This window comes from Leptinotarsa decemlineata, unplaced genomic scaffold (assembly GCF_025532065.1).
Source record: "Leptinotarsa decemlineata unplaced genomic scaffold, Ldec_3_MD MMD2_tig00026358_RagTag_RagTag, whole genome shotgun sequence".
Taxonomy (NCBI): domain Eukaryota; kingdom Metazoa; phylum Arthropoda; class Insecta; order Coleoptera; family Chrysomelidae; genus Leptinotarsa; species Leptinotarsa decemlineata.
In genome coordinates, this window is record NW_027412703.1 from 10,608,842 (window position 1) to 10,630,101 (window position 21,260).

Sequence of the window (21,260 nt, forward strand, 5' to 3'; positions counted from 1 at the left end):
CTTTCACTATAATTATTTTTGAGAAGATAAAAACCTGCATGCAAATTTTTTTTCATCACAAGGAGCAGTTTTCTGTTAACGTTTTAGCTTGAATGTGCGATGAATATTAATAATTATTTGGTCTTTTTTTATGCTAAGATGAATAAGCATGCTTATTTGCAGTTTTTCGAAGAAGAATTGCCAGTCTACAATTTATGCATGATAGGGTGCCAGCGCTCTAGCGCGAGAATATCTAAATGAAAATCCTTGTAGGACCACAAGCATATCCAATTAGGTCCCCGGATTTCCTTTGGTGTTATCCTAACAAATTGGCTTACAGCAAACACACCATTCCATACTGTAAAGTAATTGAGAAATCGCATCACACTTTCTTGTGAAATTATTGAAATTATTTCCGGGATTTTCTAAAGAGTATACGGATCCATGAGTCGAAGAGCACTGGTAGCAAATTGAAAAGGAGGTGACAATACTGACTCAGATCATGTTTTCATATTCGAAAATATATTTGGATTGCTTCAGTCTAATAATTTAACCGTTTGAAAAACATTTTCTTTAATAAATTATTGATTTGCTAATGAAAATTAATTTGATTTTTTCATGCGAACACTATACCTACGTCAACCGCCAACAAACAAGACCTGTTTGTTGAGAAGGTAATGAAGATTTCAAAATATTTTCTAACTTTGAGAAAAAGCAGTGGCGTATAAGGAAATTATTCCTACTAATCAAATGTCTATGAAATTATTTCTTAGACTGATACTCTCAATGCCCTCTTCTATTTCGTCGGATAAGTCAGCGAGAATCATCGACAGATTTCCGCTATTTTTAATGAAGTGAGTCACTACAATAGCTATTTTAATATTTTTATGTCTCGAATGTTAGTAGATAGATTCATTTATTTTCTTATCAAGTCAAACTGAATTTTGTTTCCTCATTAGATACTTTGAAGTACCTCTTGACGGTTACTTTCAATGGGGTTTACAGTGGATAATATATTTTCGACCCTTTCAATAATTAGGTTGATTGTTTATCAAATTTCTTAAAACATGGAAACAGTTCATTTTTACGATTTTTTCTTTCAAGTGGCTTTGCCCTATTTGACCTTGATCGTTACGAAAGCTGATGAAAGTTTCTTTCTTCAACGATTCACATGTGTTTTGATATTTTTATATTCTACCAAAAGCATAGATGATTCGCACTATGTTTCAGTAAAATATCTAGGGTTACAATAAAATAACTTGTTTTTCTTTGAAGTTTAGCATCTTGTAGTGCAAAAGGTTAAAACTGTTGGGATACACTGGGTGCTTCTCTAACGTGGCTCAACTCTATTAACTTTTTTATTATTGGAGATAGAAAAAACGAAATTTGGGGGTTGCGTATTATAGATCCATTTATATTTTTTGACATGTTTACTTGCTTCGCCGTACTTTCGGTTTGACCGGAAATGACCCCAACTTTCGATTTTTAAATGGGACATCCTATATATTTTTACTTATTTCGATCGAGAATGACATTCTAAATTCAACAATAGAATGCCATGAATCGTGTAAATCGTTTCATTCTTGATCAAGTAACATGGGAAAACAACGACTTTGAGGCTTATGACTTCACAGTCGTTTTGAGAATTATTTCACAGTCGCAAATATGAATTTTTCCAGTTAACTTGTTTTTTTCAAATGGAAAGGGGGTAGCTCGTCGGCTTTTTGTGAAAGATCATTTTCTTACGAATAATTTGATACTACACACTTTCACTTTATCTTCTCTATTTTTCTGAGTAATTGCAAGAAACGATCATACCTAATAACAAATAATACGTATTCGGTATACTTATGCACTAAGTCCTGTTATTCTAGTTATCCGTGACAAACAATTGAAACTGTTGCTAGGACTACCTAAACAAATAGGCCCATAATAAAAAAGTTATAGGGGTGAGCCGCCTCAGAGAATCACCCGGTATATTCAAATGAACATACTTTCTGTTCTACTGTCCACGTTGGTTTGAGTTTATTAGGGTAAAGTGTCTTTATTAAAAAAACCGATCTATTAAAGACTGAATAGCTTTTTGGTATGCAATGTTAACAATCATAGCTACATTGTATGCTGTATAACTGTCTATCTAAATGTTTTTATCGTCCATTGGTCGATAGCTGCTTTGTACATTTAAATGGCTTACAAAAGTAAACCATTTTCTGACATTCTGCATAAAAGAATAAAATTCTGAGTTACTACTTGAATATGAAACCACAGTTTATGTTAAATATCATAAAAAATAATTTCATAATATTCAACACTGTAAATTAATTTTTTCTTAGTCACAACATCTGTTACTGTTTTGATGATGTCACTGTAGGCACATAGCAGAGCGAAGGACAGTACAAAAAATTAATGCAATATAACAAAAACTTCATTGTTTCTTTAGTTTCTATTGATTCTTAACAAATAGGAAACTTCAACTAAAAAATAAAAAACATAAAATCAAATATCTTCATAACTCTTCAGAAAAATGTGTAAGTAAATCATACACATATGTTTCTATCGGTTACAGCCGGTAGAAAGCCCATCTAGTTTTTCTGTCTTATATAGAAAACATTGTATATCTATAATCTCTTTCCTATAGTTGTGAGGAGTAGAACATTAATCTCACAAACATTAATCCCACCCCTCAAAATTGATAGCGTTCTCTGAGAAAATAACTCAATATTGCCTTTTTTCAGACAGTGTATATTACTTGATCCATGGATGTTTCCAATAAAAGACGAGAAGTTGGAGGATCGAATTAAATTCCCTATACTTTTTCTGAATACGCAAACTTTTCATATTGAATCAAACGTGAAAACTATGGCCAAATTTCTTACGAACGAAACAGTTGAAATGTATACAATTTTGTAAGTATGAAAAGTATTCTCAATTTAAATTTCTTATTGTATATTGAACATCCAAATAAGCACTAATAAGACATTATGAAATAGTTTATTGAAGTATAAATGAAAATAGTATATTCAAGTATAAGAGATTTTTCGAAATAAAGCAAGTGTTTTGAAGACTAGTTATCCACGAAAACTTTGAGGGTAGGCTTCGAAATCATGAAATATCACTATTACAAAAATATCAATCAGAATTAATAACGTAAAATAGTTGGCATCGTGATGCGACATTATTATACTTCTCTTCGTTGTCGAGGTTGTGAAAAAAAAACAAATAATACTTTGCAATCATAAGATTATTATTGTCATCACAATTACTGGTTGTTTATGCTCAAAAATTGTTAAATTGAATACTAAAGCATAATCTCGGTTGATAAAAGCTTCTGAAACATTTGTTTCTAATGTTACAACTCACACTTGTCAAACATTAATCAAAAAGTTGACATTTATACTTCACGTTTCTCAAGTTTTTAAAGTTGAATTTACACACGATGAGTTGAATTCCTAGTCGATTACTATGTTTAGATAAGTATATTGAAATTCAATGACAAACATTATCATAATTGAATTTCACTAGTTCGGACTTCCATTGTCTATTATATAAAATGATTTGAAATCCCTGAAACAAGTAAAAAAGAATAATTAAAAAAAGAATAGTTGAAAATAACAATTATATTAAGCAACAATAAACCTGAAATGAAATGATAGTAAAATAACCTACAAATAAAAATATAATAATTGAATAAATAAAAATTAAAGGAATGCAAAAAAGAAAATAATAAAAATAAAAAAGTGTAGAGATTCCAAGTCACGTTAGTTCACGACGTTTCGATTGTTGGTATCTACAATCGTCTTCGGGTGATGACTGGACTGATTCCTCCGAGAGATGACTATTTTATAGGTCGTTGAAATACTTTCACTTTCTTTACTTTCCATTTTCCGCTTCACTGATCACAACCACAACCGTCACAACCAAGCCGTCACAACCAGTGCTTTCACTTCCCTACATCAGAGGATTATCGGAGAGGATAAGAAGAATTGGTTCCAAGTACAACATTAGAACCTGTTTTTAGATCCGGTAACACTATCCGTAGCAGCCTCACGAAAACCAGGCCCCCAAACGCGGACTGCGATTCCAAGAATTGCATTTACCGGATACCCTGTGAGTGCGGAAAATCCTATATTGGTGAAACTAAGAGGCCATTGAATATTCGCTTTGCCGAGCACAAGAAGCACACACAGCGAGGAGAAACCAGCAAATCAGGAATAGCAGACCATGTTTGGACCCATCAACACAACATCGAGTGGTCCCAAGCTGAGATCTTGCACAGAGAGGAACATTGGTTCAGGAGAAAATTTAAGGAAGCCGCATACATGTTGTCCAACAACGTATTCAGCCAGGCCAGCGTAGATATACGAAACATATGGAAACCCATCATCAAACGAGAAATGACCAACTCCCGCCAAATCGGTCATCTCTCACGGAATCAGTGAAGCGGAAAATGGATAGTAAAGAAAGTGAAAGTATTTCAACGACCTATAAAATAGTCATCTCTCGGAGGAATCAGTCCAGTCATCACCCGAAGACGATTGTAGATACCAACAATCGAAACGTCGTGAACTAACGTGACTTGGAATCTCTACACTTTTTTATTTTTATTATTTTCTTTTTGCATTCCTTTAATTTTTATTTATTCAATTATTATATTTTTACTTGTAGGTTATTTTACTATCATTTCATTTCAGGTTTATTGTTGCTTAATATAATTGTTATTTTCAACTATTCTTTTTTTAATTATTCTTTTTTACTTGTTTCAGGGATTTCAAATCATTTTATATAATAGACAATGGAAGTCCGAACTAGTGAAATTCATCACGAAACATTGTCAATCACCTTCAAACAAACATTATCATAATTTTTTACACCTACAGGACATTAGTGAGTTCTTCACTGAAATGCGTTTTACTTAAGGATTATGACCCTCAAATTGATTGAATTTTGTAGGTTACAACTCGAAAATTATTAATTAGGAAACATTCTTTTGAAAAAAATTTAAAGACCCTTATTATGGAAATATTTACATTTGAAAGAATAGATTTGCGGAATGCATTCATATGAAAAAAGGGAACTGAAAATATGTGAGCTGATTATTGCGCCTGCCTAAAGAACAGAAAAGCCGGGTTCGAATTGCGATCGGATCACATTTTTTCAATCTAGTTTTTTTTTTCATATATCCTCATACCACAAATTTATTCTTTCGTATGTATATTACAGAAGCTAATTTCTCATTTGAGTCAAATTAATAGGCAATGAAATCGTATGCACGAATACCAATAACATTTGAAGTACCTTACTCATTTTTCATTTTGAAAAAAAGTAAGTTTCAAAATTGTGATGTACGGGGTGTAGTTTTTTGAAGTGGATCATATTTGTTTTTTCCAAGTCCATACCCGGATTTAATTTTTACTTAAACGCTATTCAGCACTATATTGGATGAAGAATATATGTAGTGAAATGAAAGAAATAAAAAATCAGAAAATACATGTCTCGTAAGATATACAGTTCATTATAAGATCAAATCTTCCAATCTCTCCGCTCCCTGATTTTTATCTATAAGATTCAATTCTAAATTTAATTCAAAGTATATTTTTATTTCAGAGGAACGACACACGAAAATCAGACAGATTCCGTATTAGTAGTAGGATATTGGTTGAACTGGATGATGCGAAAAATAGATCCTCATTTAGCATTAAAGATTAATAATGCTCTTATTCTTACTTTTTTGCATAGATGCATGAAGACTCCTGCTGACATTCAAGAAAGCGAACAGTTTCTGGAAGCGATGAAAGAGTTTTATGAAGAGGGATTAACTAAACCGTGGTTATAATATGAACCGAATTTTGAACTGTGAAATCTTAAATATCCATCAGCTAAATGTATTTCGATGGTGACGTATTTATGTGTTTCACTGAAAAATTATTTTTTTCATTCTCTATGTTGCTGTTAAACTGACCTAGGTGTATGTTTACTCATTTGTAATAAAGATATATTTCAAGATTTTGTTGCGTTTTTACACATATTCAAGATTGAATTTTTCTATTAATGACGGAATGAACTGGTATCTTTAATTCTTAAATGAAACTGATTGAAAATATATGTTTCCATTTCAGAGGTATTGTGAACACAATGCCAAAACTTACACTTTTATGTACTCAGAGCTATATTTATTTTTGATCATATTAACTGTTCAACGTTAGTGATTGTACTATAATTGTTTTTCGAACAGCCTGTATTAACCGTTCACGATTTGCAGACACCCACATCAACGATTTTCTCCTTCCTGTACCAGTTTCTATAGTTATTTTGGGTTATCTATAATTGTTTGCTTCTTGTGATCGAGTGCCTCACATTCCTAGAGAATTTGGAGAGCTGTCTTTGTCCCTTTATTACAGTGCCTGCAGCTAAGGCAAATCTCTGCTTTGTTCTTCAGTTCTTTTTTCGGACGATTCATTCATAAAAGTTTTCTCGTGTTTGTTACCGAATATATTTTTTCAGAACTCTTCGTTTCTCATAGACCCACATAATGATAGGGTTCCGTACTAAATATTTTGATACCTCCAAGTTCTATATATGGAGTCGATGGTCCGAGTCTAACTCATCAGCTTTTCTTGAGTGAGATACCTGAATATCCTGTTCGCCAGTTTCCTCCTTTCTTCAAGGCATTCCCAGACCAAGTACGCCTAGTTATCTGTGGAAATATCGATCTGCTAATTTTTTTCAGGCTTAAAATCGATATTTTTTTTCACATTGCAAGCATGCCTATCATACTGTGATGTGAATTGACCGTTGCTGGTAATGTAGATGTAAGTGAAATTTATACCTTTCATTTATTGACCAGTAGGTTCACGGTTATTGTGCCATAGGTTTGACATTGTTACATATAATGCATGTTGACACTCGGGTGAAGTTTGTAAGGGGCCTCTCGCAAGCATCACACCAATTCTGCCCCATTTCCATAATAGAGACGGTGTTGTGGGTGTTGACATGATGATACCACTCTCCATTGTTATTTCTGTGTGAATAAAAACGAAAGCAGCACCAACATAGTTTCTTGTTACCACCATCAATTGTGCTGATCAACACGTATGCATCCATTGCACAATATAAGTCCAATGGATCTTCTAATGTCTCACTGACATTGAGCATTCGCATACCAATCCTCAAAGCACCATCACCTTCAGTAGAATCAGCTACAATCCCTTCATCGTCTTCTTCTCCATCCACAACCCCCTCAAACTCCACAACGTCATCATCTTCATTGGCCTCATTTTCAACTTCATCTATCACATCTTCATCGACTCCAATATCCTCTTCTTCAACTATCACTTCCTCTAGTGGAATGTTGACATCCTCATCATCTGACTCGTCTATCCAATTATTTTCATCAATAGCAGATATGTTATTTAATGCAGCAGCTATTTTCTATTCTCAATTCATCTTGTTGTTTGCTCACACTTGTTTGCTCACAGTTGTAGAGTGAATGAATGAACTTCAGGATGGTAAGTCGACTTATATGATTGAATAGGAAGTGGAATTGGTACGACTCCCACCTACCACTTGACTCGTTTTGAGTGGGAGAGAAGGATAATTTTCCCCACTATACTTTCACATGATGTTAATTTGTATAAATAGTAGAAGTAAAATAGTAGAAGAAAATTGATTTTCTTCTCCTGAGGATGCTAACTTTGTTGGCGAAACGCGCGTCGAGTGCAAAAATATCAGTTTGGTGTTAGGGCAATTCAACTCGAAAAAAGTTATTCACCTTTCATTTAGTATATTGTGTAGGAATCCTGTTAATGATATCCGATTCAATTCCATAACAAATGTTTGGAATACGGACTAAGTGGACTATTTTTTATAACTCAATATTCAAATAAAAGTATTTGCTTCCTAAGAATGTTTCTTTCGTGTAATTCAATGTTTATATTGAAGTAGCTGTTTCAGGAGGGCTTTTTCTTTCAGTTTGTGTCTGAAAGTTACTTCTTTGCATGATCTACTTTTTTCGAAATCGATTGCTTTCTTTCTTTCTTTGGAAGATTCCCACATGGAGTAGTAAGTAGAAAGCCAAAAACTTCCGTTTTCGTAAATTTCTCATTTGCATAGTAAATTCATCATAAAGTCCTTCCTGTTTCACGTTCGGTATTCGAACCGTTTGTAAACCAGTTGTTTGTGACAAGCATTTTCTTAGGATGACTGTTCACTATCCATTCTTCGTGGTTCATGACTGGCCACCAAGTTCGGTTCTTAATTTCGGTGTCATATAGTTCAAGAATATGTTTGATAATCGTTCCTGAAAATATCCCGAAATTTCTGTTGTGTCCGATCCCTTGCACCTCAAGGGTTTTACAGCCTGAACTGGCAGTTATCTTCCCCATTATCACAATAAGCAGGGAGAATGAAGAGTGTCTTCAATGCAGCCGTTGGTAGAATTTTTTTGCTACTGTTATCATCATTGTCAAACACCCTGCGTAATATGTTAATAGTGGTCATTTGTTTCATTTTTGGCCACGAAACCATAGATGTAGAGCCAACACATCATACCTGTTGACGGCAGGTAAGCCTGGAATCTAGTATAACTCTCAGCTATTTGACGTCCGCCAGATTCAACTTTTCACCTAAAAGTTTCAAAGGTCCTAAATCCTCTGTTTTGGTCATATTGGCGCATGCTAATCTATATTGAGTTATCCACGAAACAACTGACGAGTGAGAGCTGACAAGTGACTGCTGACAACTGACAAGGAATAGGTGACGGTTGACAGTCTGAATATTTTTTCAATTTGGAGAAATGGTCGTAATATTCACATTATTGGTATCCAATTTTAGTTTATACAATTTTTCTTTTAAAATGGAGTTGAAACTACTATCCGATACAACTCGATCTTATTCTCATAACTGGTTTGCAAATATTGTTATAAAGAATATTCAACGAACTTTGCCATCATTACTTGTTGTCCTTTAATTACATTTTTGATATTTTCAATATCTCACTTTGATCAAATTTAGCAAAAAAAATCTCCCTAAAAACACTAGTGATTGTACTAAAATAATACGTTACTCGAATATTGAAAATATTTCATTGGTTTACTTCGTTTGCTACAAGGAAATTGATGTTTCTAAGTTTTTCGCATTTTTATTCTTCCTACAGAAATCTTCCTCTAGAAATCTTCCTTTAGGGTTGGTACTTTCACATGTTTCACACGTACTATTCGTTTGAACTTGGTGTTGTAGCTTTCCTGTCTAACTTTAAGAATTTTTTCAATATCGATCTGTCTTCCTTCTACAACTATAGAGTTATTTCGTCACATATTTTGATACGATAGTCCATCAGATAGGCATAGTGAATCTTGAACTGCTATATATTTCCAGCCGAGGGACGAATTCTTCACGCAAATTTGGGAACTGCATCAGCAGATCTTCCACAGAATGGTAGAATACCTTAGCCAGTGGAATTCGTTTCTTTCATTAGAGGACGAAACATACGATAGAACGGAACAAGAAGAACTTGGTCTAGGTACAAAATTATAAACTTACTTCAGATCCGATAACACCATTCGTAGTAACCCCACTAAAACCAAGGCATCAAAATCAAAAAGCGATACCAAGAATTTCATTTACTGGAAATTATTTAAATGCAGCAAGTCCTATATTGAAAAACCAAAAGACCTTCGAATGTCTGTATTGGCGAGCACAAGAAAAAGATCAGCTAGGAGAAATCGAAATATAAAAAATCTCCGTGTCGAACAACGATGCGTTTAGCAAGACTAGTATGGATAATAAAACTTATGGAGATTATTTTCTGTCAAGCGAAGAAGTTCCAGTATTCTACTTTTTTTAAAAAAGTAATGTCTTCCAAAAATACTTCCTTGTCAAGAAATATCGATCCTGTGAATTGGGTTGAAGTAAGCTGAATGAATAATTCTTCGCAACTAGTGTTTTTGTCTGAAAACCTGTATAACTACAATGTGAAATTGATATTTGTGAAGGTAAATATCCAGTGGTTCGATTTTAATCAATAACACATAAATTCTAGTACTAATATTTCATAAAAATTAATTGAACTATCACAATTATTTTTCCCGTTTACTTCTACTGCTGCCGTGTATGAATTGAAACGAATTCCTCTGTGTGCTCTGCGAAATCCTGCATGACGATTGTAGAATTTTCATTACATCCGTCCTTCCCTCACAACGATCGCTATTCCTTTGTCTCTTATCCCTGGTTGCGTTCAATACATTCTTAGAAGGCGACAGGTAAGCACGCTCCCCGTCGACTGTCGGAGGAGCAGAAGAACTCAACTCTCATGCTATGCAGTAAAAGTAACGCAGAAGATTAGTCAAGTACATTTACAATTACATTTAACATTTTGAGCGATCATCAATATGTCTTTCGGAAACAAAGATCAACAGGCGACCTTCTATCGTATGTCACCCATATTTGGAATAACGCAAACTTGGAGAGTCCAGAGCTGTTTCGCTTAATATATCTAAGACCTTTGCTGTGTATGGCATGAGGGTTTGCTGGCCTAACTTCGATGCTATGGCTTGTTGGATCATTTTTGTGTATGGCTCTCCAACTTCCTGAATGAACGTTCCCTACAAGTGGCCGTCGATTTATATTGTCTCCAACCTTTTTTTCAATGTATATCAACGACTTATTGGAAAAAACCTAGAATCCAATATATTGCTTTGCTGACGATAGCACCCTTGTCTCGACATTCCATTTGGATTCCAGGCATCGGTTTTCTCCAATAAGATAAATGTCTCCGAACCGGATATAATAATGTCAGGACAGACAATTCCGCTTTCTGCGTCGATAAGTTTGTTGGGGGTTAAAATGGACAGCAATATGTCTTGGCACAATCATGTCCCCGGAATTGCAAAGCTTGGAACACTGTTCCGAACCAGAAAACTTTACACACCTCAGCAACTTTTGATGCTTTATAAAGCTTTCATTTTTAATTTTTAAATATTTGCTTGATTTCATTTTATTATAATTTAAGATTTGAGAATTCGACATTGAACGATCTTCAGCTGCATGGACGAAGAGGCGTTTGGAATGCAATTCCAATTTGACTTTGAGTGGCCTTTTGCAATATTATATGCAGTTGCTGAAGTGAGTCACGTCGCAGGAACGTATAGAGCTAAGAGTAGGGATAGTGTAGGGCGCTACTACGAACACAATCGAATCATATAAAAGTCGAGTTGCGATCCTGAACCTCATTCAGTAAAAGAAAGCACATCAAGATGAATTCCGAAAAAATCGCCGATGTATTATTTTATAATGGATACATTACGTTTATTTTCAATTTCACAAGAAAAATTATGATGATCAAAGTTATACAAAATTGAATTTCCTACAATTTTGGTTTCAATCAATTTTTCTGTCGGATCGATAATTTTCGATTTAAACCCGAGGAAAGGACAGGAATAAAATCTTGTCATTGTATTATCACGTTGATTTTCGAATTTTACGAGAAAAATAGTGATGAAAAAGTTGTATAAAATTGAGTTTCCTATAATTTTGGTTAACATAAATTTTTTCGTAAGATCGATATTTTTCGATTTCAACCCGAGAAAAAGATGGGGTAAAATTTTGTAATTGAATTATCACGTTTACTTTTGAATTCACGTTAAAAATGGTGATGAGTAAAGTTGTATAAAATTGAATTCCCTACAATTTTGGTATCAATAAATTTTTTCGTAGGATAGATACTTTTTCATTCAAATCTGAGAAAATATACATAACATGAACAAAAGATCACGCTTTTAAACTCATTTACCAGCTAGAACGCCTGGAAATATCGTCTCATGGCATGATACTTTAATTCTCAAGGCGTCGTCTTTAACGGACTTCATACCTATAGTTTATCCACTATCTTCTATAATAATTACACTCATATCCATGTTGACTTCACGAAAAACTGATTGATTACTGACGAATTTTTCTTGATATAGCCACTATCTTGAACCATGACTAACTCAATGGTGAAACCCGCATATCGTTTCTGAGTTACAGCAAGTTTTTCGAAAATGTGACTTCACGAAAAACTGATTGATTACTGACGAATTTTTCTTGATATAGCCACTACCTTGAACCATGATTAACTCAATGGTGAAAACCGAATATCGTTTCTGAGTTACAGCATGTTTTTCAAAAATGTGCATTTTCCTAAGAGTTACCATCACTTTTTTTCAGTTAAAAATTACCAAAGCAGTTTTCTACGTTGAGTTAATGGTGTAAGAAACTTATTTATCAAATGAGATATCAATAATTATTGATGGAAAATTATTTTTTTGATAGGACACCCTGTATATTCCTATAGTTCAATAGAGCTCAAAATTAGCTTTCCAAGAATGGAGCACACTTGATGTTTGAAATACAGAGCTTTTAGGTTTTTTCATGTAGACTTTTAAAACGCACACTTCGATCCTACGAAAAACTTTATGTTAACCTAAATTATAGGAAATTCAATTTTATACAACTTTTTCATCACAATTTTTCTCATAAAATTCGAAAATTAACGTGATAATACAATGATAAGATTTTACTCCCTCCTTTCCTCGGGTTTAAATCGAAAATTATCAATCCTACGAAAAAATTTATTGAAACCAAAATTGTAGAAAATTCAATTTTGTATGACTTTGATTATCATAATTCTCTTTGTGAAATTGAAAATAAACGTGATATATCAATTATAAAATAATACAACGGCGATTTTTCCGGAATTCATCTTGATGTGCTCTCTTTTACTGAATGAGGTTCAGGATCGCAACTCGACTTTTGTATGATTCGATTGTGGTCGTGGTAGCGCCCTACACTATCCCTACTCTTAGCTCTATACGTTCCTGCGTCGTGACTCACTTCAGCAACTGCATATAATATTGCAAAAGGTCACTCAAAGTCAAACTGGAAACGCACTGCAAAAGCCTCTTGGTCCATGCAGCTGAAGATCGTTCAATGTCGAATCCTTAAATTTTCCAAATAGCCGCATCAAACAATGAAGGTAATTCAATGTCAAACCCAAAACACTACCTCAAAGTCACTTCGTCTGCGTCGTGAGACGTAGGTCAAGGTCGTTCAAGGTTGAACTTGGAATGCCCTCTCAATGTCACCTTGGGTACGTTGTGCCATGCAGGTTCAAAACTTCAAGTCGCGTAACTGGCTCGAGTTCATTCGAGGTCAAAGTCACCTTATCGAAAATATGTGTAGTGAATGAAGGTCATTCAATCAGCGAAGTCATATGATATTGCAAAAGGTCACTCAAAGTCAAACTGGAAACGCACTCCAAAAGCCTATTCGTCCATGCAGCTGAAAATCGTTCAATGTCGAATCCTAAAATTTTCGAAATAGCCGCATCAAACAATAATGGTAATTAAATGTCAAACCCAAAACACTAACTCAAAGTCACTTTGCCAGCGTCGCCGTGTTACGTACGTCAAAGTCGTTCAAGGTTAAACTTGAAACGCCCCCTCAATGTCGTATATGTTCAAAACTCATCGAAAACATGGGAAATGAATGGCGGTCATTCAAGGTTAAACCCAAAACACTACGTCAAAGTCATCTCGGCTACTTCGTGTGACGTATATAGAGGTCATTGTCATAACACAGTCCAAAAGCATTCGTCCATGCAGCTGAAGTTCGTTCAAGTTCGAATCCTCAAATCTGACTCCTATGAGTGGGCAGCCCCTCTTTTATATGCTCACTTAAAAAGTGGAGAAGGGAAGGAGAATACATGAACGCCCTCAAATTTACGTCAGCAATGACATATGATATTGCAAAAGATTGTTCAAAGTTGAATCTTCGGAATAGCCGCGTGAATCAATGAAGGTCATTAAAGGTCAAATCCAAAAACACTACCTCAAAGTCACCTTGCTTGCATCGTGGGTTGTTCAAGGGTTGTTCAATGTCAAACTCTAAACAATCGTTCAAAGTCACCTTAGTTACGTTAGATCGTGTAGGTGCAAAACTGGCTCGAATTCATTCGAAGTCAAAGTCACCTTGTCGAAAATATGGGGAATGAATGAAGGTCATTCAAGATTAAAACCAAAACACCACCTCAAAGTGAACTTGCCTGCGTCGCCGTATGTGATGGGGGGAAGGTTCTGAAATCGGCTTAAACCTACTACTTCCACTATTCCCGATTTGCTGGTTTCTCCTCGCTTTGAGAAACTTCCAAAGAAGAAATCAAATAATTTCAAAATCAACTCTATACAGAGATCAAATCAGATCTCTCTGTTTGACAGTTTTATAAGTAACTAGTAGGTACTATGTTGCTGTATCGCTGCTGTTCCAATGTTTTGACAGAATCAGAATCAAAGAACTTAGGCGTGCGCAGCGTTATAGAACAGTGCTATCAAAAAATTATTCTACAGTGTCATCTAGTGGCGATTTACAGAAAAATTGATAGCCTGAAAACCCTCTCTATGAAAAATTACTTATACATGTCAAGTTTCATCAAAATCGGTTGAGCGATGTAGAAGTTTATCACTTACCACCCAACCAACCAAGCAACAAACATCCATTTTTATATAGTAGATTGTATTAGGTGTAGTCAGTAGAAGCTAAATCATAAAGATAAATTACAGACACTACACTCTAACTAGACAACGACACCACACACTCACTTACGTTTTAAACCTCACTAACGTTATGCTTTTTTTCATTTTGGTTGGTGAAACATTAAACAAAAGAGGACCTGCAACTAGGATATTTGACAGCAATCCGCCTTCGAACTAGCGTAACTTGATATATATTTTTTGCCAAGTATTACTTGTATGAGTAAAGGAAATCGACTTTTATTTTGAAAAACGTATACACAAATTTTCATTATGTACAAGCAGGGTAAAGTCTTTATCTCAAATTTCATGAAGAAAAGTTTACAGGACTCTTTGTAACTTATATCAGTGATACTTCTGCGGATGTTTTTTTGTACCAAAAAAACTTCACCTGCATTAGCTGATCAACCCCAGAAATGGACACCATAGCGCAACCCCGACTTCACTTCAGCATAGTATATCATTTTTAGTTAATCTAAACTGAGAATATTGCTGAGATTTCGTAGCTTCAATGCCAAGGAATGCATTGTTAGTTTAATTCCAACGCAATGTGCTTTAAAATTCAGGTTTTTGTCAATCTGAACACCCAAAAACTTTGTACTTTTCGACAATGGAACGGATGATTATCTACATCAATATAGTTATATTGGATCCGGATTTTTTTTATATAAATTGATTGATTGATTAGTTGATAATTAGAAAATTAAATAATTACTGTTTTATCTGAATAAAAAACTAGTGAGTTTCTGGAAAACCACCAGATGAAAGATGTCATTGTTTGCTCGGATTTCCGTTGTTTGGTCGGAGCCTGCCAACTATATACTCGAAATAGCACCGGTCCCTAAACTGAAGCTTGTGGTACTCCGATGAGTGATGGAGCCTCTAAGACTAAACTTTGTGGTACCTACTCCCAGTGATAGAGGTATCCATTGAGAGTTGATTGTTCTTTTGTTACCCATTCTATTGATAATGGTTACATATTGGCTTTTGCCAGACAAAAGTGAATTTCCCCAAAACCTATATCGTGTAACTTTCTTGAGAGTACCTTGTGTAGATCATGCATAGAATTTACTTTAAGATACAAAATGAAAAATAACCCTCTCGAAATAACTATTTCATATAAACACTTCTTCCTATTTAGTCTGTATTACAAACATTCCAAACATATGGTATATGAAAGAGTTACGATATGAAATTTCAGTTCCAAAGACCATGTTATCCTCAAGGGCAGACTTCGAAGTCCATGTTGATTGAGTCCATGAAAAATTACATTTGGAAGATAACAAATGCTATTAGATATTTAAACTATATCGTGATTTCTCGCATACTTTTATCGATGTAGAAAATAAAATTGATTCACCTTTATTCAATATTATTTATGATTGATTGATAAATTTGATTTTTAATATCATTTCTTCTTCACTGCTTTGATTTACATGTAAAATTTACTTTCAAATCTTATACTTTTTACACTATTATCTGAAACCAAAGAAAAATCAGATTACCTACTGTTTAATATTGAAACTCTGATGCAGTATCGGAACGGTACCTAGTTATTTGTATACACTCTGACCATAATAGTTACTATTGAAATAAATTACCATAATTCGAGCAACTGACTGTTATGTGTGTTGTCTGTTTCTCACTTGTATCGATATAGATAAGAGTTCTGGCCAAACCTTTGGACCCATCACCATACCGCATTATCGCTAGCGCAAGCCAATTCCAGTTACTTGACAACCGATGCTCGGTAGAGAACTCTGGGTATTTACAACTACAAAACTATCCGTTTTACAATGGCCTCTACCACTACATTAGGAAAAATGTTGCTATCAAGTATTATTTCAAGAAATACACAGTTCAAACAGAATATACTGAAAACAAATGTGAGGTTATTTCGTGTCGCTCTTAAGGGTGAGTCTAATTAGTATTACAATTCACTTTTACTTGAATTTATCGAAATATGTATAGAGAAAATTTAAAAACTCCATAAATAAGTTAACCTCAAATAAAGGTAACTTGGAAAAAACTGAAAGTATAAAATATTCAAAAACTTAAGAGAACCATTGATGTATTCCCGAGTGGGAGTGACTAATGCACCCATTTTGCGGTTCAGACAATCTGAAATCTGTAACGAAAATATTTTTTCTTCCGAATACTGGGACATTTTAACAGAAAAAATCAGCGCAATATTCACTAGTTCATTTTCACTATTTTATTGATAAAAATCACGGTTACTTTCATTTTTATTTTGTAAGTTGAAATTTTGATTTCTCCTTTCCTAGACAACTTCGAATACCTGAAGGTGTCAAAAACTGGCGAAAAGAGCAATGTAGCATTGATTGAACTTAATCGTCCCAAGGCACTGAATGCCTTGTGCAAAGGTCTTGTAAATGAACTGGGAGAAGTCCTTCAAAATCTCGATGCTGATTCTTCTATTGGAGCTATTATAATAACGGGAAGTGAGAGGGCATTTGCAGCTGGTGCTGACATCAAAGAAATGGCAAATAAGACATATGCTGAAGCAGTAACCGAAAATTTCACTGAAAGTTGGACCAGTGTTTCGTCAACAAAAAAAACCAGTTATAGCGGCTGTAAATGGATTTGCTGTGAGTTTAAATTATCTTTTCCACTACGTTGCATTCATGATCATATCTATAATATGTTATGTAATATTCGTTGCTTTTCAAAATCGAATTGCTCTCATAATTGAGTTTAATGAACAGTTTAATGAAATCGCAAGATAAGAATGGCTATTAGTTATTATCGGTGTAGAAGATGAAACTGATAGATCTTTCTGTATTTTTACAATTTTCATCCCGCGGCTGGTAGCCGCTGAATAGCTGCGGCGGCTGCCGCAATTTTCCAGGTGTGCATTAGAGTATATTGTTTTATATGGAATAACGTTGAACTGTGGCTTTTTAAGTCTAGGATTCACGAAGACTCTCACATTACTTTTTTACTATAGGCAAAATTATAACTACGACAAGTTACTGATGAACAGAGCTATTTCTTTCGAAAAAATGTATTGAATTTACGGACTAACTTATCGGGATGAACTAGAAGTATACCCTTTTCACACCTGTGTGAAGTTCTCCATTACAATGTTTTCTTCAGATTGCTCGTACTCATTACTTTCTTGGTATAATATCTATCTTTGTTTGAGGAACATAACAATTATTATGTATACAAAAAATTAAAGTTCTATCTTTTTTTGTTGTGTGTGGACAATAGAAGGGGCTGTCGGAAATATATTTGACAGTTAGATAAATTGAAGATTTTGGGTTTACAAGCCGTTGTCTGTATGTTTTGGATTTCATCTGTAACTGCGGCAGAAATTATTGCAGGTGACGCAGTAATGATCGAAGTGATCTACCTTGTACCTTGTCAACCACCTTCAAACAAACGGTGATCTACCTTTCTGCAATAAGAAACTTGACGTTGTTTTTTTTTCGTACCTGCTCAGTGCTATTTTTCTTGAATCATTGTGAGAAACTGCATGTTCTGAAGTGGCGGTATCTTATGTTTTTTTGATATTTAAGCTCAATTTATTACGGCTAAAATTATTCTCATCTAAATCTAAGTCTTTCTGGTATAAATACGTATGTGATGGAATTGGCCGATACTTGATGAAAATCCATAACGAATTCAACTAATATTCAATTGTGAGATTTTCACGAAAGAGTTCACAAAACCACAACAACATGTGAAACATGTGTTGCGATTTTGTGAACTGTTGTGAAATTCTCACAGTAAAATGTTATTTGAATAATCTGTAAGAAACGGCCGTGATACACCATAATATCAGACAATATTCGTATTCTACCTAATTCTACAGAGTTCAGTGCCGCAGCTCTGATGACATGAATATGTTGATGAGTGTCTAGACTAACCTGATTCGATAACAGGTAATGACAAATATAGAAAAAGGTTTATAGGCAAGTTGATATGAAAAACTCACTATATCGATGTTGGTGAATTTGAAATTAGGATTCATAGATGGTGGGGGGAAGGAGTTTGCATAAAAGACATATCCAATCACCTGTAAATTAGAAACCCTTGGTAGCGTGACATGAGGAGTTTAAACACCTCAGAGATCGTTGATTCGATTAATAATCTCGTCATCACCTTACAGGAGAAGCGAGACTCTAAATATGGTAGGTTTGACGGTCGGCTGAATTGCGGGTATCAAATGTTTAGAAAGATTCGACCCAAGGTAGATAATCAATCAATATTTCAACGATTTTTTTTTTCAGATAATCGAATATTGATAAGAGAATATTTATTTCATTGAAAATGAATTTGCCATTGATAGTTATTCATATTTTCATTTTCACAGCTTGGAGGAGGATGTGAGATGGCCATGATGTGTGACATTATTTATGCAGGAGAAAATGCTAAATTCGGTCAACCAGAAATTTTGATTGGCACAATTCCGGGAGTTGGAGGCACACAACGATTGACAAGATCTGTAGGGAAATCCAAAGCTATGGAAATTGTTCTCACAGGTGAAAACTGAAATACCTATATACACATTCAAATATAATTATATTATTATCAGATTTTAAACAGATATCATATCATAACCCTACTGAAACTTGACAGTAAATCAATAATCTATAACCGAAACATTTATCATTCAAAAATGTTTGTAACTAAAAAATGATCGAAAAAAATGTTTATTGAGTAGATGATTGAGATTACATAATACAGCTGGAGAAAAGTGTTAATTATAATCTAACAAAAATTTTATGAAATAACCTCGTCAAAATAATATTGTATTACCATGATCATCTACTTTCAAAATTAACATTTTAAATTTCACTTTTTGGGCTGATGTACAGTAATAATCATTCTGTCAGATGAAACAAAGATAGAAATCTGGATGTGTGTGTCTTTATGTATGCAAATGACATTATCAACAATTAGTAAACACTGTGTATGCTGTAGTGGGAATATCGTGTTTTCTTATTGAAATATATTTGTTCTGGTGAACAAAATAATTCTCAGACCCATTTTATGCACAAGATAAATGACAAAAATCGCGTGGATAATGTGTATAATTGCTAAATGTCCGAAGAATCTTCATACTATTTTTGCTCTTATCTATTTTTGTTAAAAATCAAAAATAAGAATTATGGGATTGATATTTTGCCCTCTAAATAAACATCTCATCTCTTGAAATACAGTTTCAACTTGTTATGAATCCTGGAACATATCTCCATGTCACTGCACTAATTATATTATTGACTTGACATTACTAATTTAACCCTGATAAATCTTCACAATTATTTGAAATTTTATTTTATTTTGATTTTCATGCAGGTAACCAAGTGAATGCACAAGAAGCCGAAAAAATGGGGTTGGTCAGTAAAGTATTTCCGGTAGATAAACTCCTAGAAGAAACTGTGAAACTCGCAGAGAAAATTGCAAGCAATTCCCAAATTACCAATGCGATAGCAAAAGAATGTGTAAATGAAGCACTGGAGACAACTCTTAGGGAAGGTTTACATTTTGAGAAGCGAATGTTCCATGGAACCTTTGCAACTAAGGATCAAAAGGAAGGCATGGCAGCTTTTATTGAGAAAAGAAAAGCTAATTTCACCAATGAATGATTTCATCAAGCGTAAAAGATATTCTCATGGTTGTCCTTAATCACAATGAAGTTGTGCTTAATACTTCATACATTTGAATAATTCTAAAAACATTTTTAATAAAATATATATTCATTTTGTGACAGTGAACTTTTTGTTTAACGATATTTTTCAGTTTCTTATCAGTACTGAATGACATAGAATTAAATCTTTGAATTTGACCTACTGTTGTACAGAGGGTTATTTATTTCAAAGGGCTTGTTTCATGATTTTTGGTTTATAGTTCACTTGATAGAAATTTCAAATTGAAAAACATTAAAAATCGAATGTGGTAGGGTGATGACGTCACGCCCCTATTCCCGCTTCTTGTTCGATTGACCAATAGGATTGCCAAATCCTAAAATTTACGAAGCCTATAATTATCAATTTAATTATGGAAGTGTATATGAACCCGTTAACGTTTCAATTAATGAAAAATTCTCCACATGGAATAAAATGTACACGAAAAGTCATGTTTGCAAATAAGTTCTATATCTAAAATCAGTACACAAATTCGATAGATCACAAAATATTTACCTAAACTATGATTTTATGCATTATTTAATAATATACAGTTATGAAAATCAAAAAATATAGCAAACTGGATTAAAGAATCATTTCAAATATTCAATTCATTCTACAATCCTCAATATGTACAACTGCAATTTATTATAAAAAAAAAACGATTCCTACATACCTTTTTCTAATATAGATACTAAATTCAAGCGTTTTAGGCTCGCTTGGGTAATCTGTTGAATCTTCCAAAACTTCAGAAGAAGGTTGAATGAGGTCCAGTATACACAGAATTGATTGTACTCGAACTTATCCAACAAATGCTTCTGAGGTAATAATACCATTAATCATATGATAATATTTAATTAATTTTGTTTCATACTTTCAGTAACAGTATTAACTCCAGATAATACTTTCTGTGGAGATTACTTGAAGTTGAATTAAAAAACTGTCATCGAATTCAATATTTTCGTCTCCCTTTCATTTATAATCACTTTTTAAATGATTTCTATAAAGTCTTGGAAGAGCAGAAGGATTGTAGTTCTTTCTTTTCAATTCTTTCACCCATTTTTTT

At 33.9% G+C, this 21,260-nt stretch overlaps 2 protein-coding genes across 3 annotated transcripts in view; both read left to right on the forward strand.

Annotated features, from left to right (window-relative positions):
• Positions 1-5,982, forward strand: part of LOC111511328 (platelet-activating factor acetylhydrolase) — a 68,485-nt gene extending 62,503 nt beyond the window's left edge. For both annotated transcript variants that reach the window (XM_074184852.1, XM_074184851.1), the window contains 2 exons: positions 2,715-2,885; positions 5,584-5,982. In XM_074184852.1, the coding sequence (XP_074040953.1) occupies positions 2,715-2,885; positions 5,584-5,812 (400 nt within the window). In that variant the 3' untranslated portion in view covers positions 5,813-5,982. The remainder of the gene's footprint in view (positions 1-2,714; positions 2,886-5,583) is intronic.
• A 10,253-nt stretch (positions 5,983-16,235) lies between these two features.
• On the forward strand, positions 16,236-20,279 carry LOC111511324 (Enoyl-CoA hydratase, short chain 1). The gene is given in 5 exon segments (XM_023167338.2): positions 16,236-16,454; positions 16,826-17,112; positions 17,114-17,149; positions 18,880-19,048; positions 19,866-20,279. Coding segments are annotated over 5 exon segments (900 nt in total). The 5' UTR covers positions 16,236-16,336; the 3' UTR covers positions 20,156-20,279.
• The last annotated feature ends 981 nt before the right edge of the window (positions 20,280-21,260 follow it).